Here is a 20,457-nt window from a genome sequence, read left to right as displayed (position 1 = left end):
CTGAAAATTCAAAAAGGGTGCAAAGGGGCACCTTAAACACACTCTAAGAGAAGTTATAGTAAAGAGGCATCTAGAGATGAAATGAACCTTTTCAATTCTTAATTACAGTGAAGAAAGCAAAACTCAGAGAAGGAAGTAATTGTTCTCCAGTCACTCAGCATCAAGAGGAAGCCAGTAGAAATCGGAGTCCCTAGTTCCCAGAGCAGGACCTGGCCACTGCGATACATCCTCTTGTCCCTGTTGTTCTATCTTCCTCAGGCCCCCGCACTTCCACTCCCTGAGGCAGCCTGCTATCCTTCTCCCTAATCCACCTCTCAAAGAGCAGTTCTGAGGGTCACTCTGCCCCATAGCTGGTGCCCCCCTTCTCCTACTAAGTCTGTCTTAAACCTGTCAATAGGCCCTCAGGACACAGGCCTCTGAGCAGACACCCTCCCTCCCCCCGCCCCCCATCTCAGCCCACCTTCCCACACTCCTCACAGGTCTTGCAGACTGAGCTAGATTGGACCCAAAGGATATGAAGGAGAGGGATGCCCAAACCACCCAGAGCTCCAGCCTCAGCTCCTGGTCAGAGTTTGGGAGCCTGTGGAGCAAGGCCGGGAGGAGCAGCGCGGCATTGCCAGACTTACCCAGGTTCACCGGAGCTTCTGAAGTGTGGCAGTGCTGAGTGATATGGGATGCTCTGAGCCTATCCACCTTTTATACCTGCCCAAGGCTACTAAGTAGCCTAGGGTTGGGGTGTCCTAATTAGTCCCTAGTTACAATAGGATCCACCTATCCTTCCTCAAATTTTAGGTTTTACTCATCCCCAGGGCTGGCAGCCACCCTCTTGGCATGGCGGGACTTGGGGATGACGGTGCCCTCACTCTGGCCTGACCACTCCTCCCCATCACTTTACAAGGCCTGGCTGCTTTGGATTTCCAAACCCACTCGTGACTTTTGACTTAGGACCTTGGCATCTGGGATGGTCCCAAGGGAGCATTCAGGACAGTGCTGAATGTGGGGAGGGGGGTGAGGGCAACTTTCCAGGATGTTCTGGTTGGTGGAGAGGAGGTGGTGGGCTGGGAGGGACATGCCAAAAGCATTGTTTGAAGGGACTTAGCAACTGAGGGGGTGAATGGCTCACTGGGAAGCCCATTAAACTCATCAATGCTATGACTTTGACTTAACCAACGCTCAGAAATGCATTCACCTGAACGGGTGGGAAGTGGCTTGAGGTTTTTGCCTAGTATTAGTTAAACAATAAATTGAGGCCATAGCCCTCTGTCCTGCTGGAGTAAAGAAAATCATTAGGCTCCATTAAAAGAAACTGGGTGGTTACAGCAGACAGCACTTACCTCCCCATCTCTTTACATATGTATGTAAATATCATCTACACTCCCTGGTTTCCCAGCAAATGATTATCATGAGGTGGAGGGGGTGGAGAAGCCAAGAAGCACTGACTTAGAATGACCTCCTGGAGGAGTCACCTGGGCTGGTCCTAGATCCTGAGCTCTGAGGTACCCGTTCCTGACTCTTCCTCCGCTCCTGTTAGGGATTCCAGGACAAAGAGGGATGACACAGGTATGGGTGCTCTCCACGTGTCTGACAAAGGATAAATCATGCCTCTACAAAATCTCCAAGTGGTGTGTTCAGGTTGAGGTTCTCACCTCTCCCAGTTGGGTGACCTTGGGCACTTAATGTCTTTGAGCTTCAGTTTCCCCATCTGCTAGAGAGGATGGAAATATCACGCTGCATGTCAGCAGCCAGGTTAAAATGGACAACATGTGTAAAGTATGTGCATAGTGTTTGGCACAAAGTAAGTGTTGGGTGCTCCATGGAGCTGGGCTCTGAATACTAGGGCAAGACACACCCTGAGAAGTATGGAATAGATAGCTGCAAAATTTGAAAGCAAGTAGTGGCACTTGCCGCCCAGTGTCATAAGATGTTGCCTGAGAGACCTGGAAATAGGAAAGCTAATCCCAAGGGTGGAGCTGTTTAAATTTCAGACGTGGAATTTAGCCATTGCTCTACTAAAAGCCTTACTATGTCCCAAGATCTTGGGATGTCACACTGCCACAACTCGAAGACAGGCTTGGAGCTGGTCTCTCTCTAAAATCCTGGTCCTGAATCCCTGGGATCACAGGCTTTGGCTAGAACCTGTGAGAGACCCAGAGCCATCCAGGCCTCCCTGGGAAGAGGATACCTTGGACATGGTGTGATCCCCAGCTCTCACAACTGGTCCTGTGAGTGGATGGGAGAATAAAAATGATCAGGTCCTCTTATCCTCCTCCTCCTTCCAAATCTTATATTTTCTGACTGTCTGACTGCGGTTAGCTGGAGAAATCAAACCCAAAGGACACCGGAGTGATGCCTGCATAGTGTGGCTATTAGCTAACTCAGAAGTTTTGTGTTAAATCCATTGATCTTTCCTTGCATGAGCCTAGTCACTCAGAGCAGTCTTTGTGGTGGTATCAGCTACTTCAAGAACCCATCACTTCTACAACCAGAGGACAGAAAAGGAATAGGCAATGCAGAAGTCACCAATGAAAACTAATGCTCCTCTGGGCATTTTGGGTGGTATTATTCCTTGGCTTCATGAACTCTACTTTGTCTCCCTCTTTCCCCAATCCTCTGTCTCTCTTACACACACACACACACACACACACACACACACACACACACTCCAACAGCCCCAAGTGTTTATGGGGCATAAGACCAGTTCTCAGGAAGGCTAATGGGATGGAATGTGGACCTCACTGCCACCTGTCCTCATCTCCCAAGCATATAACCTCCACTTGCTTTGCCTCCCTCCCATTGCATTGCAAAGGCTTCATGTGGCCCCCAAGTTCATTTTCTCCTTCAGGTTTTCCTTAGGGTTCATCTCATCCTCATTGTACTTGCAGGAACATGAACATGACAGTGAGGTAGTGAGGTTGAGGGGTATGTATTGGAGGAAGGAGGTGGGAGGGGGACCTACTCCCCAGGATGTCTTTGGCTTGCAAAGAGATACCCATCTGCTCAGTTTCTATAGGATGTCCCCCAAAATGTATACACACTTTAACAGCTGACAGCTCAACTTTGAAAATGAAATGTATTTTAATAAACACTGCCTTTATAATTATTCAAAGTCTCTGTATACATTTGGGTGGAGGGCTGCTCTATAGTTCCAGACACCTGTTAGCATGAACAGCCTGAGAGGACCAGGGCCTCGCTGGGGAGCAGGGCAGGAGCTGAGCTTCCAAGGGACCTAATCAGTCATCCCATGCACAGAAAGCAGTGCCCCGCCAGGTAACCTTGGGGACTGGGGAACAGAGTGCCGCACAGACTCAGCCCTCAAGGAGCTTGTGATCTTCTTGGGGAGATGAAGCCAAGGAATAAGATCGCCCAGATGACGAGAGGAGCATTTGGTTTCATTGATGGCTTCCAGGGGGCCTATTCCTTTTCTGTCCTCTGCCTGTAGAAACGATGGGTTCTTGAGGTAGCTGATTCCACCACTAAAAGACTGCTCTGAGTGATTGGGGCTCATGCAAAGAAAGATCACTGGGTTTAACATAGAACTCGTGAGTTAGCTGATGGCCACACTATGCAGGCATCACTCCGGTATCCTTGGGGATGAGACAGAGGCACTGGACCTGCAAGGCAGATGCTGTGAGTCAGGACCTGAAGAATGGAATGGACAGGGTGGCACGGGCACTCAGAGGAGTGGTCACCCTGCTGGGCCAGGCTGGTGTTGACAGGACAAGCTCTAAGACTGTGGGCCCATCGGTGCAGGCTCCTTTTGTGTCCTGGTATTGGTACAGTTCAGCTCAGATTCAGATTAAGTAAATGTCTGGGGAATGAATGAGGACATTCCTGGCAAAGGAGTATGGACTGAGAAGACATCTGAAGTGGGGAAATGTGATGTATTTGGGGGAACTAAGAGATTACCCCAATTATAATGGATGATCAGGGCTAATAAGCAGCAAGAAGTAGGTCCAGAACCATGGAGGGCAGACTAGTCAGGAGATCTGAAAGTATAGAAGTGCAGGGCAGAGTCCCAGTAAGGAAAGTGGGCTCTGGCACATACACATACACACACATTGAGTGGCCATATTATTATGCGTTCAGAGATCATAATAATCTGGCCACTCAGTGTGTGTGTATGTGTGTGTGTGTATAAATTTGAGGCCTGGTGCATGAATTCATGCATGGGTGCAGGTCTGGCTTGGCCAGGAAAAGAGGTCATGGGCGGTTGGCCGGCCTTCCTGATGGTCGAACTCCTGGTCGAGGGGACAATTTGCATATTAGCCTTTTATTTTATAGGATATACACTGAGTGGCCAGATTATTATGCATTCAGAGATCATGATAATCTTGCCACTCAGTGTATATACATATTATTGTTGACAACATTACAGATCTCCTCCATCCCTACCCTTGCCCAACCTTACCTCCCTAAATTTAAAAAATTCTATTAGTTAGCATAGGGATGTAGATAGGCTTTTGCTTATATTTAGAAGGCCTGGCTAGCCTTCTGGATCTAGCAACAATTATCTGTGTGCTTTTGGACCACTGGTGTTTCCTTTCTTGGGTTCAGATTTTCTACTTTGTAAAACATGATAATCCCTAAGGCCTTTCCCAGGTGTAAACACAGTATGATATGCCCATGGGGACTGGGAGTCAAAGGAGGGACAGTCTGAACCAGTGTGTTCGGAGACTGGCTTGGCAACAGTGCACACAGTGAGCTGGGAGAAGGGGAGACGGTGGTTAGGATGGAGGCAGGGTGAGCTATTGGGAGAAAAGAAAAGAGAAGGACCTGAGCTACGATGGTAGCAATGGAGGTGGAAATCACAAGATGGAGGCGCCCAGTCCTCTCAGTCTTGCTGGAATCCCCCAGTCCTAGGGGGCAGCTGCTGAGAGCGGGCAGTGTGAGCGGCTTAGTGGATTGCTTGCTTCGTCACTGTGGCGACGAGGCAAGCGTTCTGTGCCTGGTCGTGGATGGGCCTCTGGGCCGTGGGGAGCCTCTGGGCACTGGGCATAGAGTTGCCAGGCCCCGCATAGAGCTCCTGGCACATGGATTTGTACACAGGGCTACTAGTAATATAATAACTGTGTATGGTGACAGATGGCTATTAGACTTATTGCGGTGATCACTTTGAAAGGTATAATATATAAATGTGGAATCACTATGTTGTTGTACACCTGAAACTAATATAATATTGTATGCCACCTATAATAAAAAATAAATAAAATAAAATAAAACTATAAAAGTCACATGACAAAGCCCATCGTATATAATTGAATAACCACATTTAATATAGTCTTATATGTCTAAAAAATTATCTGAAACTAAGAATTCACAGGATGGAAGACTGAGGAAAGGGAGGGGAGGGAGAAGTCGTGATTCTAAGTGACAAGAATAGGGAGGCAGAGATGAGGGCTGGGAGAAGGGAAAGGAAAAACAGGTCCTATTTCCACATGTGTGTCTGGCACAGCAGGGCACCCAGAGAGCTGAGGCTGGGCCATGCTGTAGGAAGGCATGATGAGGGATGGGAGGAGGGAGTTGCCCTTGCTCGGAGCCAAGTTTGCACTTAACACTAAAAAAGAAGTTCCCCTCCGGCCCGTTCTCCTTCCTGGAAGCAGGACTTAGTCAGGGGACAGCAAGTGTCTAGACTAGGGGTGTCAAACTCAATCAGAGAAGGGGCCAAAATCTAAAATCCAGCCTAAATCGCGGGCCGAATGGTTTACTGAACAGTCATAAACTGTCATTGTGATGGAAACGCAGCGGAGTGCAGTGATGACAGCGCGGTGCGGGCCACATTGCAAGGCCTGGCGGGACGGATTTGGCCCTCGGGCCTTGTGTTTGACACATGTGGTCTAGACTAACAGGTGCCAGTGCAGGAAGGAGCCCAGTAATCAGAGTGAACATTCTCAATTTCTGGTCCAAGGACTGTCATCATTCGATGACATTCCCAACAAGCCACTGAGAAACAAATAGGAAGTGTTCCTACATTTTCCAGAGGTTGGTGTAGGCTGCTGAGTTTTATTTCTTTGGAAGGCCTTACTTTTCGTTTGCTTTTTGAGGCTATATTCTTTCTGGAGCTATTGGTTTTAAAGTGATCTTTATTTACAGAAGGGATGGAGATTGTAGAGGCTCTTACTCGGTAAAATAAAACATTGTTCCTGTTTACTGATTACATAGTGAAACTTCCAAATCTGGTACCATTAATGTGGTGCATCCAGTCTTATCATGGATACGTATGGAAAGGTGAGATGGAAAAAGGGAAGTGACTTAAATGAGGTCACATTTTATAAAATGCCAGCTAGAGGACTTGAATTCTACACACCTGATCAAAAACCAAACCGACTGAACCAAACCCAAACAAACAAACAAATGAAACAGAGGTTTGGCTGATGTCAAAATCTCAGCAGGACAGTCTCCCTCACTCCTGCCTGCACCACCCTCACCTCATCTTGTCTGGCCTTACCCTTGATTCTCTTATGGAGACAACTAAACCTTCAGTGGTTCCCCTCTAAGCTACACCAGAGGCATCTGTGTGCTCAGACCTTTTTGCCAGAGTAGGAGCAGAGGTAAGATACACTTTTCTCTTCCTAGAAGGATTTTTAAAAGTATTTATGAGACATCTCATTCTCCAACCAAGAGGACATTCTGCTATGCTTCAGTGACAGGGGAGGAAGAAAGGAGGCCCACTGGCCTGGAAAATTCAGGTCTATAGGGTACAGCATCTGCTTGTACCTCCTCTAACCTGGGAGGGATGATTCAGCTGGAGATCTCAGTTTCCAAAGTAGCATTGGGGGGAGGGAGGGAGAAGGGAGGATCAAAGATCCTCTTAAAGATTTAGATTTTGTGAACATTAAAGGGAAGATATGATAAGTGATTATGAACCATCTGGGTCCTTCAAATGGAGAATTTCTTAACTTTCTATAAAGTTCAGAAGCTGGGAAATGGGCAAGTGGGGAAAAAAAAAAACTAAATTAAAGAAAAGAGAAATTCTAGGTTGTCCTTCATGATAAAGAACCAAGCCACAGAAGAGAGAGGAAGAGAAATGCATGTGCAGACACACACACTGCGTGCCTGGGTGTCGGTAGAATTTATATGCAATGAGGAAAGGAAGGAGAGGTTTATGTTTTGTTTTGTTTTGGCTTGTTGTTTGTTTGTTTTTTGGGTGGTGCAATTTGTGATATCTAATCCTTCTATCTAACTATACTTAGATACAGGAATAAGACATGTGATTCTAAGAAATTTCACTCTGAGTGTTAATGGAAATTTCCCTTTATATTCTTATAGTGACCTTAAGTATAATATACTGAATTGTTTTTTGAGGTATTTCTTTGAATGTGACAGCTCTCTTAAACCAGGCCACAAAAGTGTCCAATTATATGCAGGTTTCAAAAAGATTATTTTCCAAATGCAATGGAGAGTATTCCTAAGTAGGCCTAATCTATTTTAGCCACAGATATATAAAAATCTATAATATATGACTGTTTATATATTGTAAAATGCATCCTTACTATTTTAAAATATGGGGTCATCCTTGGTTCTTAATAAATCTAAGGAGAAAGGCATTGAATACTCAGTTTTAAATATAGTCCCATTCTAGGTACAAAGAATCAGCCAGAGGGCTGAGTCCTGGTCTCCCACCGTTTATGGGCATGAGACAAGGCGATGCCGCAGAACATGGAAGGCAACATCCCAAGTGTGGGTCTCATAGCCTCAGGTCCACGTCTCCTGGCTTCTGGCTAACCTCCCTCTGCTCTCAGCAGTGAGGCTGGTCCTGAGTAGATGGAAGCAATGGAAGTCCCCATCCCTGCCTCCTCCTCCTTTTCCACATATGGATAATATCAACTAGGATAATATCAGCGAGTGAGTGTGTGGAACCCAAACAAGCAAATATCATGTTTGCTTTAGGGTGGAGAGATCATACTTTGTGCCCGGAATTCTGAGTTATGCCAAGATTCCATGAGGGTGGATCTCTCTGTATATTCTATGCCACACACACACACACACACACACACACACACACACAGTTACAACATCCTCAGTAAGAGATTCTCTATGTGCAGGGCCTTTCTTAGGCTCTGAGGGAAATACAGGTAAATAAAATTAATCCCTGGGTGTTTGCTGAGCACAGAGTTGGGTACCATCCAGAATGGAAGCAGGGTAAAATGATTCTGTCCTCAAGTTGCTTATTGTATAGCTGGAGAAAATAAAAGTGAACAAAAGGGGAGCTTAATTCTTGTATAAATGTAGAATCCTAGTTTCCATTGAGAATCAGACTATGGAGAGAGAAATAAGACTCTGAGGAGAGGACTAGATCTCGAGAAAATGTTCTGGAGAGAAGAATAGCATTGTGGCCAGTTGGACTGAATGGACTGGGGTCACCAGGGCTGCACCTATTTATTTCCACATCACCTCTGTGGGTCCAGAAAGGAGGTCAGCAGGGTTGCACATTAGGTCTGATCTAGCATAGACTTATGGGGGTCAATAAGAAGGTCCTGCTAGTGATGGAAAACTTAGGGGTGGAGTTGTTCAGAATGTGGTTCAGGTGGGGAAGGAGGCAAGGGGTGGTCTTGGAGGCCAAGGACAAGATGGAAGATCCTCAGAGACTGTGGAACCCAGAGCCGGAGAGGAAAAGAGTAAATGGAAGTGCTGTCTATCATGGACATAAACGTCAACTTAAAAACAAATTAGTTCTCTTGGAAATGAATTTTGGACAATTTCAGAGGGACAACTGAAGATGTAGTGAGATGTCAGTTATCTCCATTTTAAATTAGGATCTTCTTATATTTTGAGTGTCCCATATGGAGTAGCAAAGAAAAATAGTAGCCTTGAAATATAAAATTTTTATGCATCTTCATTAAGTCTTCCCACTCCTTCTCTGCCCAAGGAAAGACACTTGGTCTCACTCCCATAGCTTTTCTTATACCCACTAGGATATGTATAATGTACTTCTCGGCTCTTGAGATATTTGGGAATACGTTTTAACCTCTATAGAGTTGAACCCTGGAGGACAGAGCCACAATTGTCTTCCCTAAAGGCTAGCACACAGCGAGACACATAACAAGATCCCAGTAAGTATTCCAGGAATTGAGGTTGTGTTGTGCCATAGATGAGACCAGTGGCTGGGGGAGTTTTAGCTTTAGGAATGACTGAATAGCAATCTTAAGGAACAAAACAAGAAAATACCAGTTTTCCAAGGTTGCTTACCAGCAAACTCAATAAACAAAGTAGTTCTCTGAATCAGAACATTAGGTAAAATTCTCTCTCCAACAGGAAGCCTCTAGGGTAAAAGGAAGGGTGTTTTAAGTATCTCCGGGGATATAAGTACCTCTGGAAACAACAGAATGTTTCCGGAGATACTTATAGTAGGCGACAAATTCTTCACCCTCCATCCAAAAAGAGGTGTGCGTGCACCTGCGTACACACACACACACACACACACACACACACACAGAAGACACAAAACAACCCCTACACGCATACTTATGGACTTACGTATGTGAAGATCTTTTGTGTTTATAGATATGTCTGCTTCTCTTCAGGGAAGGGCATCAATAGAATGGTATCTTCATGATGCAAGTCCCGGATTTACCTCTCTGGGCTCCTCCTTTTGTTGTGAAGCTGCTTAGGAACTCGTCCTCACAGCCCATGCATCTATGCAGGGTTGTGGTCTTTGCAGGGGTGTGGTCTATGCAGGGGTGTGGTCTTGGATGCCAATTGCATTGAGTAGCTGTCTGCATGGTAAGACCACCTGAAGACTGTAGGGAAGGAATGGTGTAAAGACAGAGAACTCACTCAGGCAAACCTTAAGATTATATCCACTCAACATTTAGTGATCACCTACTGTATTTCAGGCAGTGAACTGGACACGGTGGGTTCAGAGATCAATAGAAATAGTTTCTGCTATGTAAGTCCTCAGAACCTAGAGCAATGACGTTAACATATGTAGTTAGTGCTTTGGTAGAGTTATGTAGAGGCTCTTGTTGTGCTTTGGTAGAGTCATGTAGAAGCTGTTGTTGCAATTTGAGGAGGATATAAACCAGCAGGGAGGCATTATCGAGGGCTTCCTGGAGGAGATAAACTCTGCCCAGTATTGTGTCCCCGATGCACTCATGGCAATCCAAGGTCAAGGAACACCCTTCCTTTTACCTTAGAGGCTTCCTGATGGAGAGAGAACTTTACCTAATGTTCTGATTCAGAGAAGTCCTTCTTCCTATCTGACTACAAAGCATTTTATCATGCCACCATCATTTTAACAAAAGTCCAAAAGGCCTAAGGATCAGATATCTGGGGAGGAAGTCCAGAAATTAGTCTAAGACAGTGGTTGGCAAACTCTTTAGTCAACAGAGCCAAATATCAACAGTACAATTGAAATTTCTTTTGAGAGCCAAATTTTTTAAACTTAAAGTATATAGGTAGGTACATTGTTATTAACTTAATTAGGGTACTTCTAATTTTGTGGAAGAGCCAAACTTAAGGGGCCAAAGAGCCACATGTGGCTCATGAGCCCCAGTTTGCCGACGAATGGTCTAAGGCCCTGTCTAATTTCTAGACTCATGAGGGCCTGTTCTTGCTGTACTACAAAGGTCTTTGTGAGACCCAAACAGTGGGAGAGGGCAGGAGTTACCTAGGACACCCCCTACATGGAAAACTGTTTATGAAGACTCAGTGTGTCTGCAGCAACAAATACTCATTGAGTCCCTTCCATGCACTGGCCACTTTCTGGGCACAGAGCAAACAAGGCACAGTAAGGCCCAGTAAGGGGAGGAAGAGAGATGGTATGCACATGTACAACTAACAAATAAGCGAATAACACAATGTCAGTTAAGCCATGCGGGCTATTAAAAAAAAAAAAAAAAAACTATAACAGATAATTTTTAACTAGCATGGTTAGAGAAGGCCTCTCTGAAACATAGAATCTGGGCCTGGATGATGACAAGATGGTCATGTAAAGGTCTGTGGACAGAAGCAGAGCAAGAACCAAGTGCAAGGACCCTGAGACAGGGCTGCTCTTGCTGTGTTCAGTGAGCATCTATGACTAGAGCAGGTGAGCTCAGGGAGTGAGGCAGAGGCTGGGATGTGGCCTGTGGAAGATCTGAGTTTGTAGTGACTTGATCTGAGTTTTGTCCAAGAAAAGTCACTCAGCCTGATCTCAGAAGGTGGGCTGAGCCAAGGCACTAGTTGAGGCTCCTATCCCCTTCCCTATTTTGGATCTTTATCAGAACCTGAAAGCATATTTTTAATCTAAATTTCTATTTCAAATTTAGTGATGTAGCAGTGGTACACTTACCAATGCCGGGTGGAAGTCTCTTTGCAGTATATTGTACGTCACTGCTATTCTAGGAAAGGGCCTCAGTTTTAAAAGTAAGCTCTTTGTCCACCTGAGCACAGATGACCTTCTTGGATGCCACACTCTCTTTTGGGGTCTGGGAAAGGTCACTGTACCAAGTGGCCTTTTATTGAAGGAATCTTCTCCTCTCTCCTTCTCCCAGGTAGAAGTACCATCTCAGACTATGCCAACTGGACTGTATAATCTGGCCTTTCTCCAGTGTTCCCACCTGCTCTGGGGAGCCCCGGCAGTTCAGTATGAATCACATGGGGCTGGTGGGTTCTGACTTTCCATGTGGGTTGAAAATCACACTTCTTATTTCATTTTTAGCCACCTCATGCCTGGAGCGGTGGGTTTACAGAATAACATGGTGGGAAGAACACAGAACATGGTATCAAGGCCAGCTGTATTTCCATTTTATCGCTCCCCTTCCCACACTCCAGCCAAACTGAGTCACTCCCTCCGTTCACACCCACACCATTTCCTCATCTATTCCTTCATCCAGGTTGTTCCTATTGGAGCCCTGCTCCATATTCTTCAGGTGTCCATCCTTTGGACCTCATCCTTCAAAGCCTAGATCATATGTTATCTTCTCCAAGAAGGCACTCTAAGAGTTCACGACCCTCCTGTGAGATTTCCCATCGCAGAGTCCCCACAGCATTTATAGGGGCATAGGTTCAGGATTCAGACATATCTGGGTCCAATCTAGTTGAATGTCCTTAGGGACATGACCTGTCCTCTCTGAATCTCAGTCTGCTTGTCTCTAAGGTAAGGAGGATACCTGCACTTACATCATGGCCTTATTGAATCAGGAAGATGAGAACATGTATGCAAAGCCTTTGACAATGTGTCTGACGTATGGCCAACACTCAATAAATGGGGATGATTATTGTTAGTAGAGTCACATGTGCATTGTCTCATATCTCTGCACACTACCCTACTCATCGCCATTCCTTGGCAATGTCTCATAAGGAACCTGGACACCCAAGCTCTGCTTTTTCCGACTTCCTTGGATAGAGCCCATCTCTTCCAGTCTTGCACTTCTGAGTCATGACACTAGAGGGCAGCAAGAGAGCACAGACACTTTGGAAGACTGACAGGCCATCTTGGATGCTCTTTCCCTTGGCTAGCCAGTAGAGTTGGTAAGATATCCGCTGTAGATTCCCCTGGCTTGAATTGTACTTTCATTCCTTTGTGCTGGGAAAATTTCAAAAAACACATAAGCCAAAAGCTTGTAGTCCTTTTGAGAAGGCTTTCTCACTCCCCAGCAGTTTGCTTTAGCTAATCAAAATCAGCCAGGGTACTGATTATATACTCTATACTATGTTCCATGTTTTTAGGATTCAGTGATTCAAAAAATGCAAAATGATTTGAAAAATGCCTGACACATAAGAAATAAATCAAGCCTGTTTTAATGGGCCAATTAGGGCAGTGAACAAATGGGATCCTGGAATAGAAAGAGGCATTAGGTAAAAACCAACTAAGGGAATCAGAATAAACCACATACTTATTTATTTTTTAATATATTTTTTATTGATTTCAGAGAGGAAGGGAGAGGGAGAGAGAGAGATAAACATCAATGATGGGAGAGAATCATTGATTGGCTGCCTCCTGCATGCCCTACACTGGGGACTGAGTCTGCAACCCAGGCATATATCCTGACCAGGATTTGAACCATGACCTCTTCGTTCATAGGTCGACACTCAACCACTTAGCCATGCTGGCAGGGCAACCACATATTTAGTTAAAATTAAGGTATCAATATTATTTTGTTAATCAATATAATGAATATACCACACTAATGCAAGATGTTAATAAGGGAAACTAGATGTGCAGTATATGGGAACTCTATACTCTCCCCTTGACTTTTCTGTAAATCCAAAACTGTTATTAAATATAAAGTCTATTAAAAAATCAAAACCTAAGACTTCAAAATAATTTTTCACATATTCCAGGTGTTTCTAATCACTTCTCCCTCTGCTCCCAAGCTCCTGCCCTCCCGCTCCTCCCCATTCTACCCAGACTTCCTTTTAGCTCTTATCCCATAAGTAATGAGAGGCACTGATGAGTGTTAACCCAAGGAGTGATGCTGTTAGATCATAATTTTAAGCAGAACACTCTGTCCTCTATGTGATGGATGGATGGACAGAGGATAAAGAAAACCAGCTTGAAGGCCATTGCAAAAGCACTGATAAGAAATGATATCAGTCCAGGCTTGGGAGGTGTATGTAGGGAAAGCAAGGACTTGATCATTGGTGGGGAGTAGGGAAGAAGAGAAGGGGAGTAGGGAGTGAGGAATGATGATGGTATCTCTGGTTAAGGTGAAAGCACAAGGTAATATTGTTCCTCAGGAGAGAGAATACCTAAGGAGGAGAGATAGTGAGTGTTGCTAGAGTTGGGTGGAGAGGATGGGATGCTAAATGCCATTCAGACCTATTTAGTTTGGGAGCCTCTGGAAGTATCAGTAAGGATGTCCCTGACATATCCTCATGCCTACGGGTAATGAGACAAACTGCCTGAGATGATGTGGTTAAATAGTTAAAGGCTGGTAATCCCCAGGAAAGAGAGAGCTTCATGTCCTGAAATGATTGATGATAGTAAAGACTACAGAAATGTCAGGCAGAGTAAAGGGTACAGTGACCTTACATTTGTATTTTTCCAGCTGATTCAGCATTTTGGCTTCCATGATTCCAGCTGGCCTAGTCTTTACTTTCACTAGTGAGACTGTCATACTCCCCATCAAAGACGAGTCCCAGGAGTTTCTCCTCTCCTCACCTTGCCCAATGCTGCTTCTAATACTGTTCTAAAATCCTCTTTAACCAAGTAGGCAGTGCATAAGACTCTTGGAAAGCATGAGGACATTCTATAGAGACAAAACCCAGGAAGGGACTCAAACCCAGAGGGAACTCCACTCCCTGCCCACCCCCTGGGGCTAAAATTGTGCTCTATGCATGTAAGGCAGTGCTGGGCTGAGACAGCCAGACCCTCTTTCCCCAACCAGAAAAACTTATGCCTGTTTCAAAACTGGCAAGTGTTGCATTCAGATGCATTATGAAATCATTTTTTGCTTTGATTTGGTGTTGGTTTGGTTTCATATTTAGAAGCTATTCAAAGTGTTGGGTGGTTTGGGGAACAGACTTAGAGGAGGGGTCAAGATATCTGTTCTCTTTGGGAATTGGCCAAGAGAGTTGGTTGCAACCATTGACCCATACATGGGTTTTTAATATGGTGAGTTGGAGGGAGGGAGGGAGGTGGAGGGAGGGAGGGAGGGAGGAAGAGAGGGAGGGAGGAAGGGAGGGAGGGAGGGAGGGAGGGAGGGAGGAAGGAACAAAAGTCCAAGAGAATACAGGATTTTAGACTTCCAGGATTTATTGTGTATCGTTGTACACACTCACAGATTCTGCAATAATACTGGGGATGGCGTCAGAGCGACAACTGCAGTAACTATTCTCAGGTAGAGGCTCTGGCCACTTGAGGTCGGGACGGGGTGGGACTGGAGTCATCAGGAGTAGGTGCTGGGCAATAGCTTCCCCCTCCCTCATTCCATTCTATCACAGAGACAAGCAGAGGGACAGGGTCAGGCAGGTTCACAGATGAGGTGGTCCATCCAGACTGAGGGACCTGAGGTAAGTGAGGCCACTGGTTCAGCTCTCTCTTCACTTTATGTGTGGTGGCCTAAGGGCGTCTGGGATCTGGGGGTGGTTACTTATGCTTGACAGGGCACTGCACCTCTTCCTTCTGCTGCTGCTCCTCTGCAGGGGGCAAGACTTCTCCCTTCAGTGGCTGGACTTGGTGGGTCTCTTGGGTCTGGCCAGGAGCTGGGACACATGCAGGTTGCTTGAGCTGCCCGTCCTGCTGCTCTGCTGGCTCTGGCTGCTCCTCCTGCTCTGGCAGTGGCTCTCCTTTCTTTTCCAGTTGCTCATCTCTCTTTGCTAGCTCTCCCTCCAGTTGCTGGTCTGAGAGCTTCTCCTGTCCCAGCTGCTCCTTTAGCTGTTGCTCCAAGTTTTCTGCTTCCTGGTCCTCTTGCTGCTGCTGCCCTTTCTGCTCCTGTGGCTCTTCCTGCTGCTGCTGCTCCAGATGCTCTTCCAGGTGCAGCTCCTGCTCCTGGGTCTCTTGCAGCTGTTGCTGCTGTTCCAGATGTTGTTCCTGCTCCTGTAGCTTCTGGGGCTGGGGCTCACAGTCTTGTTCCGGCACCCCCTTCACAGGAGTTGTGTGTTTCTCTCCTTGCTCCAAGGGGACCTCCCTTGGGAGCTCAGAGGGCACCTCCTGGCATAGGACAGGCAGTGGAGTTGGCTGCTTCACCTGCTCCTGCTGGGTATCAGCGGGAGGAGGAACAGGTTCCAGAAGCTCCTGGCTGAGGACCGGGGGCAGGGTCACTGGCAGAGTGTGTTGCTGCTGGGACATCTTGGAAGCTGCTTCAAGTCAACCTGCAAATCAGGAGGGGTCAGAGGGGTAGCTGAAGAGAGGCAGTAGAGGAATTCCCAGGCAATCAGTTTCTGGTTCCTCAGTGGCCCCTCTCATCCCCACCAGGCCCGAGCCTCTCCCACCACCTCCAGCTGTCATTCCCCAAAAGCAGCAGAAGGAGGGTGGTGATGGGGAGAGGCAGGGAGAGGCCCTCCTGGAAGCCTCCTTTCCTGCAAGAGTTCTGTCTCCAGAGCTGCTCCTGAGGGGGGGGAAGGGGGGGCGCCACTGCGCCTCCTACTGGTGACTTATCTTTGCCTCTCCTCATTTCTGACCTCCAAGGAAGAAAGAGTTTGGGGTCATAGCAGAAAAAGGTAAGGCCCTAGGAAAGTCCTGGGAGCCATTAGCCCATGCTGGAGAGGAGGTGAGAGATCATGGTGTGAGCCCTGAATTGGAGTCACATGACATATTCTTGGTTTAATTATCTCACTGAAATAATGTGTGCTCCTGGGCCAGGCACCTACCCCTTCTGAGCCCCAGCTGTCTCCTCTTTAAAACGAGTGGTTTGGCCTGTTAACTGCAGAGCTACCTTAGTCATGAACTCTGAGCTCTCCCTGCAGCTCCAGTGCTCAGGTGAGGGGTGGCAGGAGGGGTAGCAATGTTGCTGAGAATGGGGCTGGCTCTTCCAAATCTCTACTCTTATGTTCGGTTTTCCTGCCCCTGCTCTGCCTCTGTTTCTCCAAATAGAAAGTTTTCTCCATTCTGAAGTTCCCCCTTTTGCCACAGAGCCAAGAGTCACGGGCATTTCCCTGAAGTCTCTACCCCCATGAGAGAGGCAAAATCACCGTCAGCCTAAATCAAAGAATTTGAGAAAAGAATTTGGCCATATTCATGCTGCAGCCCCATCTCACTGCCCCCACCCTCTGTCCCATTCTTACACTTTCTCACATTCACCACACACACACATTCCACACCATGGCCCCAAGGAAAGAGGCAACAGGAGGAGATTGTCATCTTTTCTGTCTCCAGTCTATGACACCTGTCCCTCAGCACAGTGACCGGAGCCCTTCTAGAAGCACAGATACTGCAGCTGAATCCAGTCTACGAGGATACCTGCACCCACCCTGGCATTCCCCGCATCATTCTCTGCCTCAGGAGGCCCCTGGTTCCATTGGCTCACACTTACCAGGCCCGCAGGAAGGATGGCTGAATGGGCTTCTACGGGAATGCTGAGCTGAGTAGGGGCCAGGGCACCCTTTATACTGGTCCCAGACTGTCTGCCTTCCTAGGCTGAAGGAGATGGACTGGTTCCACCACTGAAGTTAGTCAACTTCCTCCAGCCCCTCCCTGACACATCACAGGCACCTGAAGTAAGAAACCCCTCAGGGCCCCTTTTCCCACACGGACACGGCTCCGGCCCAGCCAGAGGGCTTGGGGGCTCAGGCACTCCTGACTCACTCATGACCTGGGCACAGGGAGGTGAGGGAGGCAGTTCGGGAACAATTCTCCTTTTCCTATTGTTTTGTGACCTCAGCCAAGCATCTCCAAATTCCTATTTCTCCACCTGTATAGACTGGGTTTATCCCCATTACTAGGCAGAGATTCATTTCCAAGGGCAAGAAATGGAAAATTACGTTTCTCTCTGGAATGTCCACACAGGGTATGTGGTGTAAAGGTGGGAAGAATCACTTCTCATGAAGAGATGTGGTTTCGTGGGGGTTCTCTTGCCATTAGCCCACAACCTATCTACTCTCATGGTCTATCTATAGCTCTGTACTGTCAGGAAATAAACTCTATTTGGGGGGCAAAGGACGTTAGGCCCGATAGGGACAAATGGAAGGCTCATAGGAGTCTCCTGCTATGTGCCTTGGACTGCCCATGCCTAATGTCCAAGGCTGAAGTTTAGAAGCTCCCAAGAATAAAAACTCATAGAAACTCCAAAAGATGGGCCACCCCAGGAGAGAAAAGAGGCATTCAACATATAATATATATAAAATAAGGATTGCTTGTTATGATGCTAAAACAATTCTTTGAGAAATGCATAAAGGATGAAGATAAAACCAAATCATCCATTGCTTTCCCCCAAACCATTCCCTAAAAAGAGCTTACGTAATGTTTCAGTGTGGGTACTGCAGCTTGTCTCTCCCCAGTATTGGTGGTGACTCAGCACATCGAGATAAAGTCCAAACTCATTGCTGTGGTGGTAGAGGCCCTCGCTGAGGGCCCCCAGTTCCCAGGAGGAGCCAGTGCTCCCCGCTTGGGGCTTGCTTCTCCCAGGCCCCTGGCTCTTTGTGCCTCAGCATCAGCGGGAAGGTACAGACTATCCCATCTACAGGGTGATCTTCCAGATCACTTCATATCAGCAATAACAATTGAGGGCCTTTGTTTGCCTTTGGTCACTTATCCATTTCCTCTCTCTCCCATTGGAAAATAAGCATTATAAGCCAGGAGTAGCGTAGCCTGGAGTGTGTTCACCATATTCTCAGAACCCATCAGCATGGACCCAGTGCTCTAGAAATGTTAAGTGAAGGAAGGAAGGAATGAACTGTGAATCTCACCACAGGGAGATAATTACTATCAAAGTATGTAGAGTGATGTGTGTGTGTGTGTGTGTGTGTGTGTGTGTGTGTATGTGTGTGAAAAACAATCATGATATACTTTTTAATAATTGGTATATAGCTTATTTTATGGACATTATTATTTAAACTCCCTTCTTTACAACCAAATAAAACCGGAACTGTTAGAACAATATGAAGACAAATACTCATTTCTGGAGCTTATTTTGAGAAGTGTCCTGATTTCTCATGGATTTCCCAAAAGGCACCTTTCTTCCAGCCCCAAATAGTTCAATTTACAATGCTAACTTAGCCATGCTCTGGGGGGCTCAGTCTTAAAAGACAGATGGAGGGACTCCTCCCTCTGAAAGATTACCCTCTCCTCCTTCTCTTTCTGTTTCCCGAGCCCACCTAGGACCTCACTCTGCCTTCTCCATAGCACAGGCACTGTGTCATTTTCTAGGGCTGGGGAAGCCTCTCTCTCTTCACCCCCTCCCTCCCCCACCGTCATGGAGAGCTACCCAAACATCTTCACATGGGCACCCATGGCCTTGAACTCTGCAGCTGATCTCACATGGCAGGAATCTGCCTCTCCCCAGCCCATGACAGTGAGTCCCAGGGCAGCAGACCCTGCTCCCGGAAGTCACACCGGTCTTATGGGTTTCTAGGGTTTGTATCTTCCAGATCTCCCCCCACCCTCTGACTCACAACATAATGAGAGCTTTTGGGGGAGAGTGTGTGTGAGAGCCTTCAGTCACTGGGCAAAGTTAGGGTGTGGCAAGGAGGGAGGGGCATGAAGCTGAGGTGTGTGTGAGTCGGACAGGAGGTGGAAGAGCCCCAGCATTTTAGGGCTCAGAGGCCTCATGCTCTGCCCTCTGGTTACCCCATTTGGGGGCCATGCATGTATATCGGGGAGATTCCCTCGGTGTCTGTGTGAATGACCTAATAGGTCTACATGAGTGAGGGTAACTGTCCAGCCCCTGTCCAATGTAATGAGGATGAGATCACATCCCATGACACGTACAAAGGCCTTGACCCCATCTCTGCCCCAGCCCAAAGAGGCCCTGGCTCTTTCTCTTGCAGAGGCAAAAACTAGCAGGTTTCTCTTTCTCTTGGAGTGAGGCAGCCTATGTGAACTATTGTTTAGCTGTGGGAGGGCAGCGTTCACTGCCCTGGCAGGTGGGGGGAGCTTTGGGAACAGCTTTTAGTTGGCAGTATGAGATGAAGGCAGATGGCCCTGCCAATGTGACTTGAGCCAGGATATCTTGTGTGCCCTTCCATCTTGGGAGCCATGCTTACACTATTTCTGGGTGAGGCAGTGGCCCCATACTCTGAGGCTGCTAACCTCAGGTCCCTCCCCATAGGCATCCTCCTTTGCCCAGTGCACTGTCAGCTACACCATCTCAATCTGCACCTGCATTAGTCATCTCCCCGTGAGCCCAGAATCCTCACCATTCTCCTCATGGCCTCCTGAACCTGACCTTTGCTCCTCATTTGCCTTTCGTACCCATATGCTGCTCTGGAGGGAGCAAGACAAGAAAGGGTGATGTGACCACAAAGGGCCAAGAGGCTGATTCTTCCTCAGTGGGTGTTGGTGCTGGTCTGTCCGATGTCCCCATTTGTCCTTCTTACATCTTCCTCTGGCTTCCCTCTTTTTGCCTGTGGGATGGCTGGTCCCACTTCCAGTCCTAGTGCTGATTCTTGCTCTGCTCACTATGGAAGGCCAGCCCCAGTCCTGTTCTTGGTGCAGGAAGAGGAGCAAGGGCAGGCACAGCTCCCTGGGTGGGAAGAGGAGATGCTCAGTGTCCTGTCGTCCAGCTGTCAGAATGCCCTCTCCTGGGGCTCACGGTTTGGGGAATCACATTCTTTGTACAACTACAAAGAATGTAGTTGCAACGGAAGGCAGCAGCATGTCTGAGCTGGGTGGGGGCTTGGAGAATGCATGTGAGATGGGTTGTATCAGGTGACCTCAGACATCTTCCAACTGCGAACCAGCTGTTTATTGTGGTCAGTGTGGGGTTTTTTGTTTGTTTGTTTGTTTGTTTGAGGGAGGGTCAGTTTTTCGTAGCTCAGATCCAGCTGAAATGCTCTTGGGATGACCCTCATTGGTCCAGGGAACAGAGAGCTCTCCTTCCAGGCTGGTGCAGGTGTTGAAGTTTATTTTCACGTTATCGCACCTTGAGGAGTGTTACT

General features: G+C 47.1%; 1 protein-coding gene across 1 annotated transcript; it reads right to left on the bottom strand.

Moving 5' to 3' along the window:
* Window positions 1-14,663: 14,663 nt before the first annotated feature.
* Window positions 14,664-17,090, bottom strand: LOC118727293 (involucrin). The gene is made up of 2 exons (XM_036453053.2): window positions 16,896-17,090; window positions 14,664-15,735 (listed from the first exon to the last, which is right to left on the bottom strand). Exon 2 carries the CDS (start codon window positions 15,710-15,712, stop codon window positions 15,011-15,013), a length of 702 nt encoding a protein of 233 aa, XP_036308946.1. The 5' UTR covers window positions 15,713-15,735; window positions 16,896-17,090; the 3' UTR covers window positions 14,664-15,010.
* Window positions 17,091-20,457: the final 3,367 nt, after the last annotated feature.

This window comes from Pipistrellus kuhlii, unplaced genomic scaffold (assembly GCF_014108245.1).
Source record: "Pipistrellus kuhlii isolate mPipKuh1 unplaced genomic scaffold, mPipKuh1.p scaffold_m20_p_24, whole genome shotgun sequence".
Taxonomy (NCBI): domain Eukaryota; kingdom Metazoa; phylum Chordata; class Mammalia; order Chiroptera; family Vespertilionidae; genus Pipistrellus; species Pipistrellus kuhlii.
Note: the sequence above shows the minus strand (reverse complement) of the source record. Positions and strands in the feature narration are given on the sequence as shown.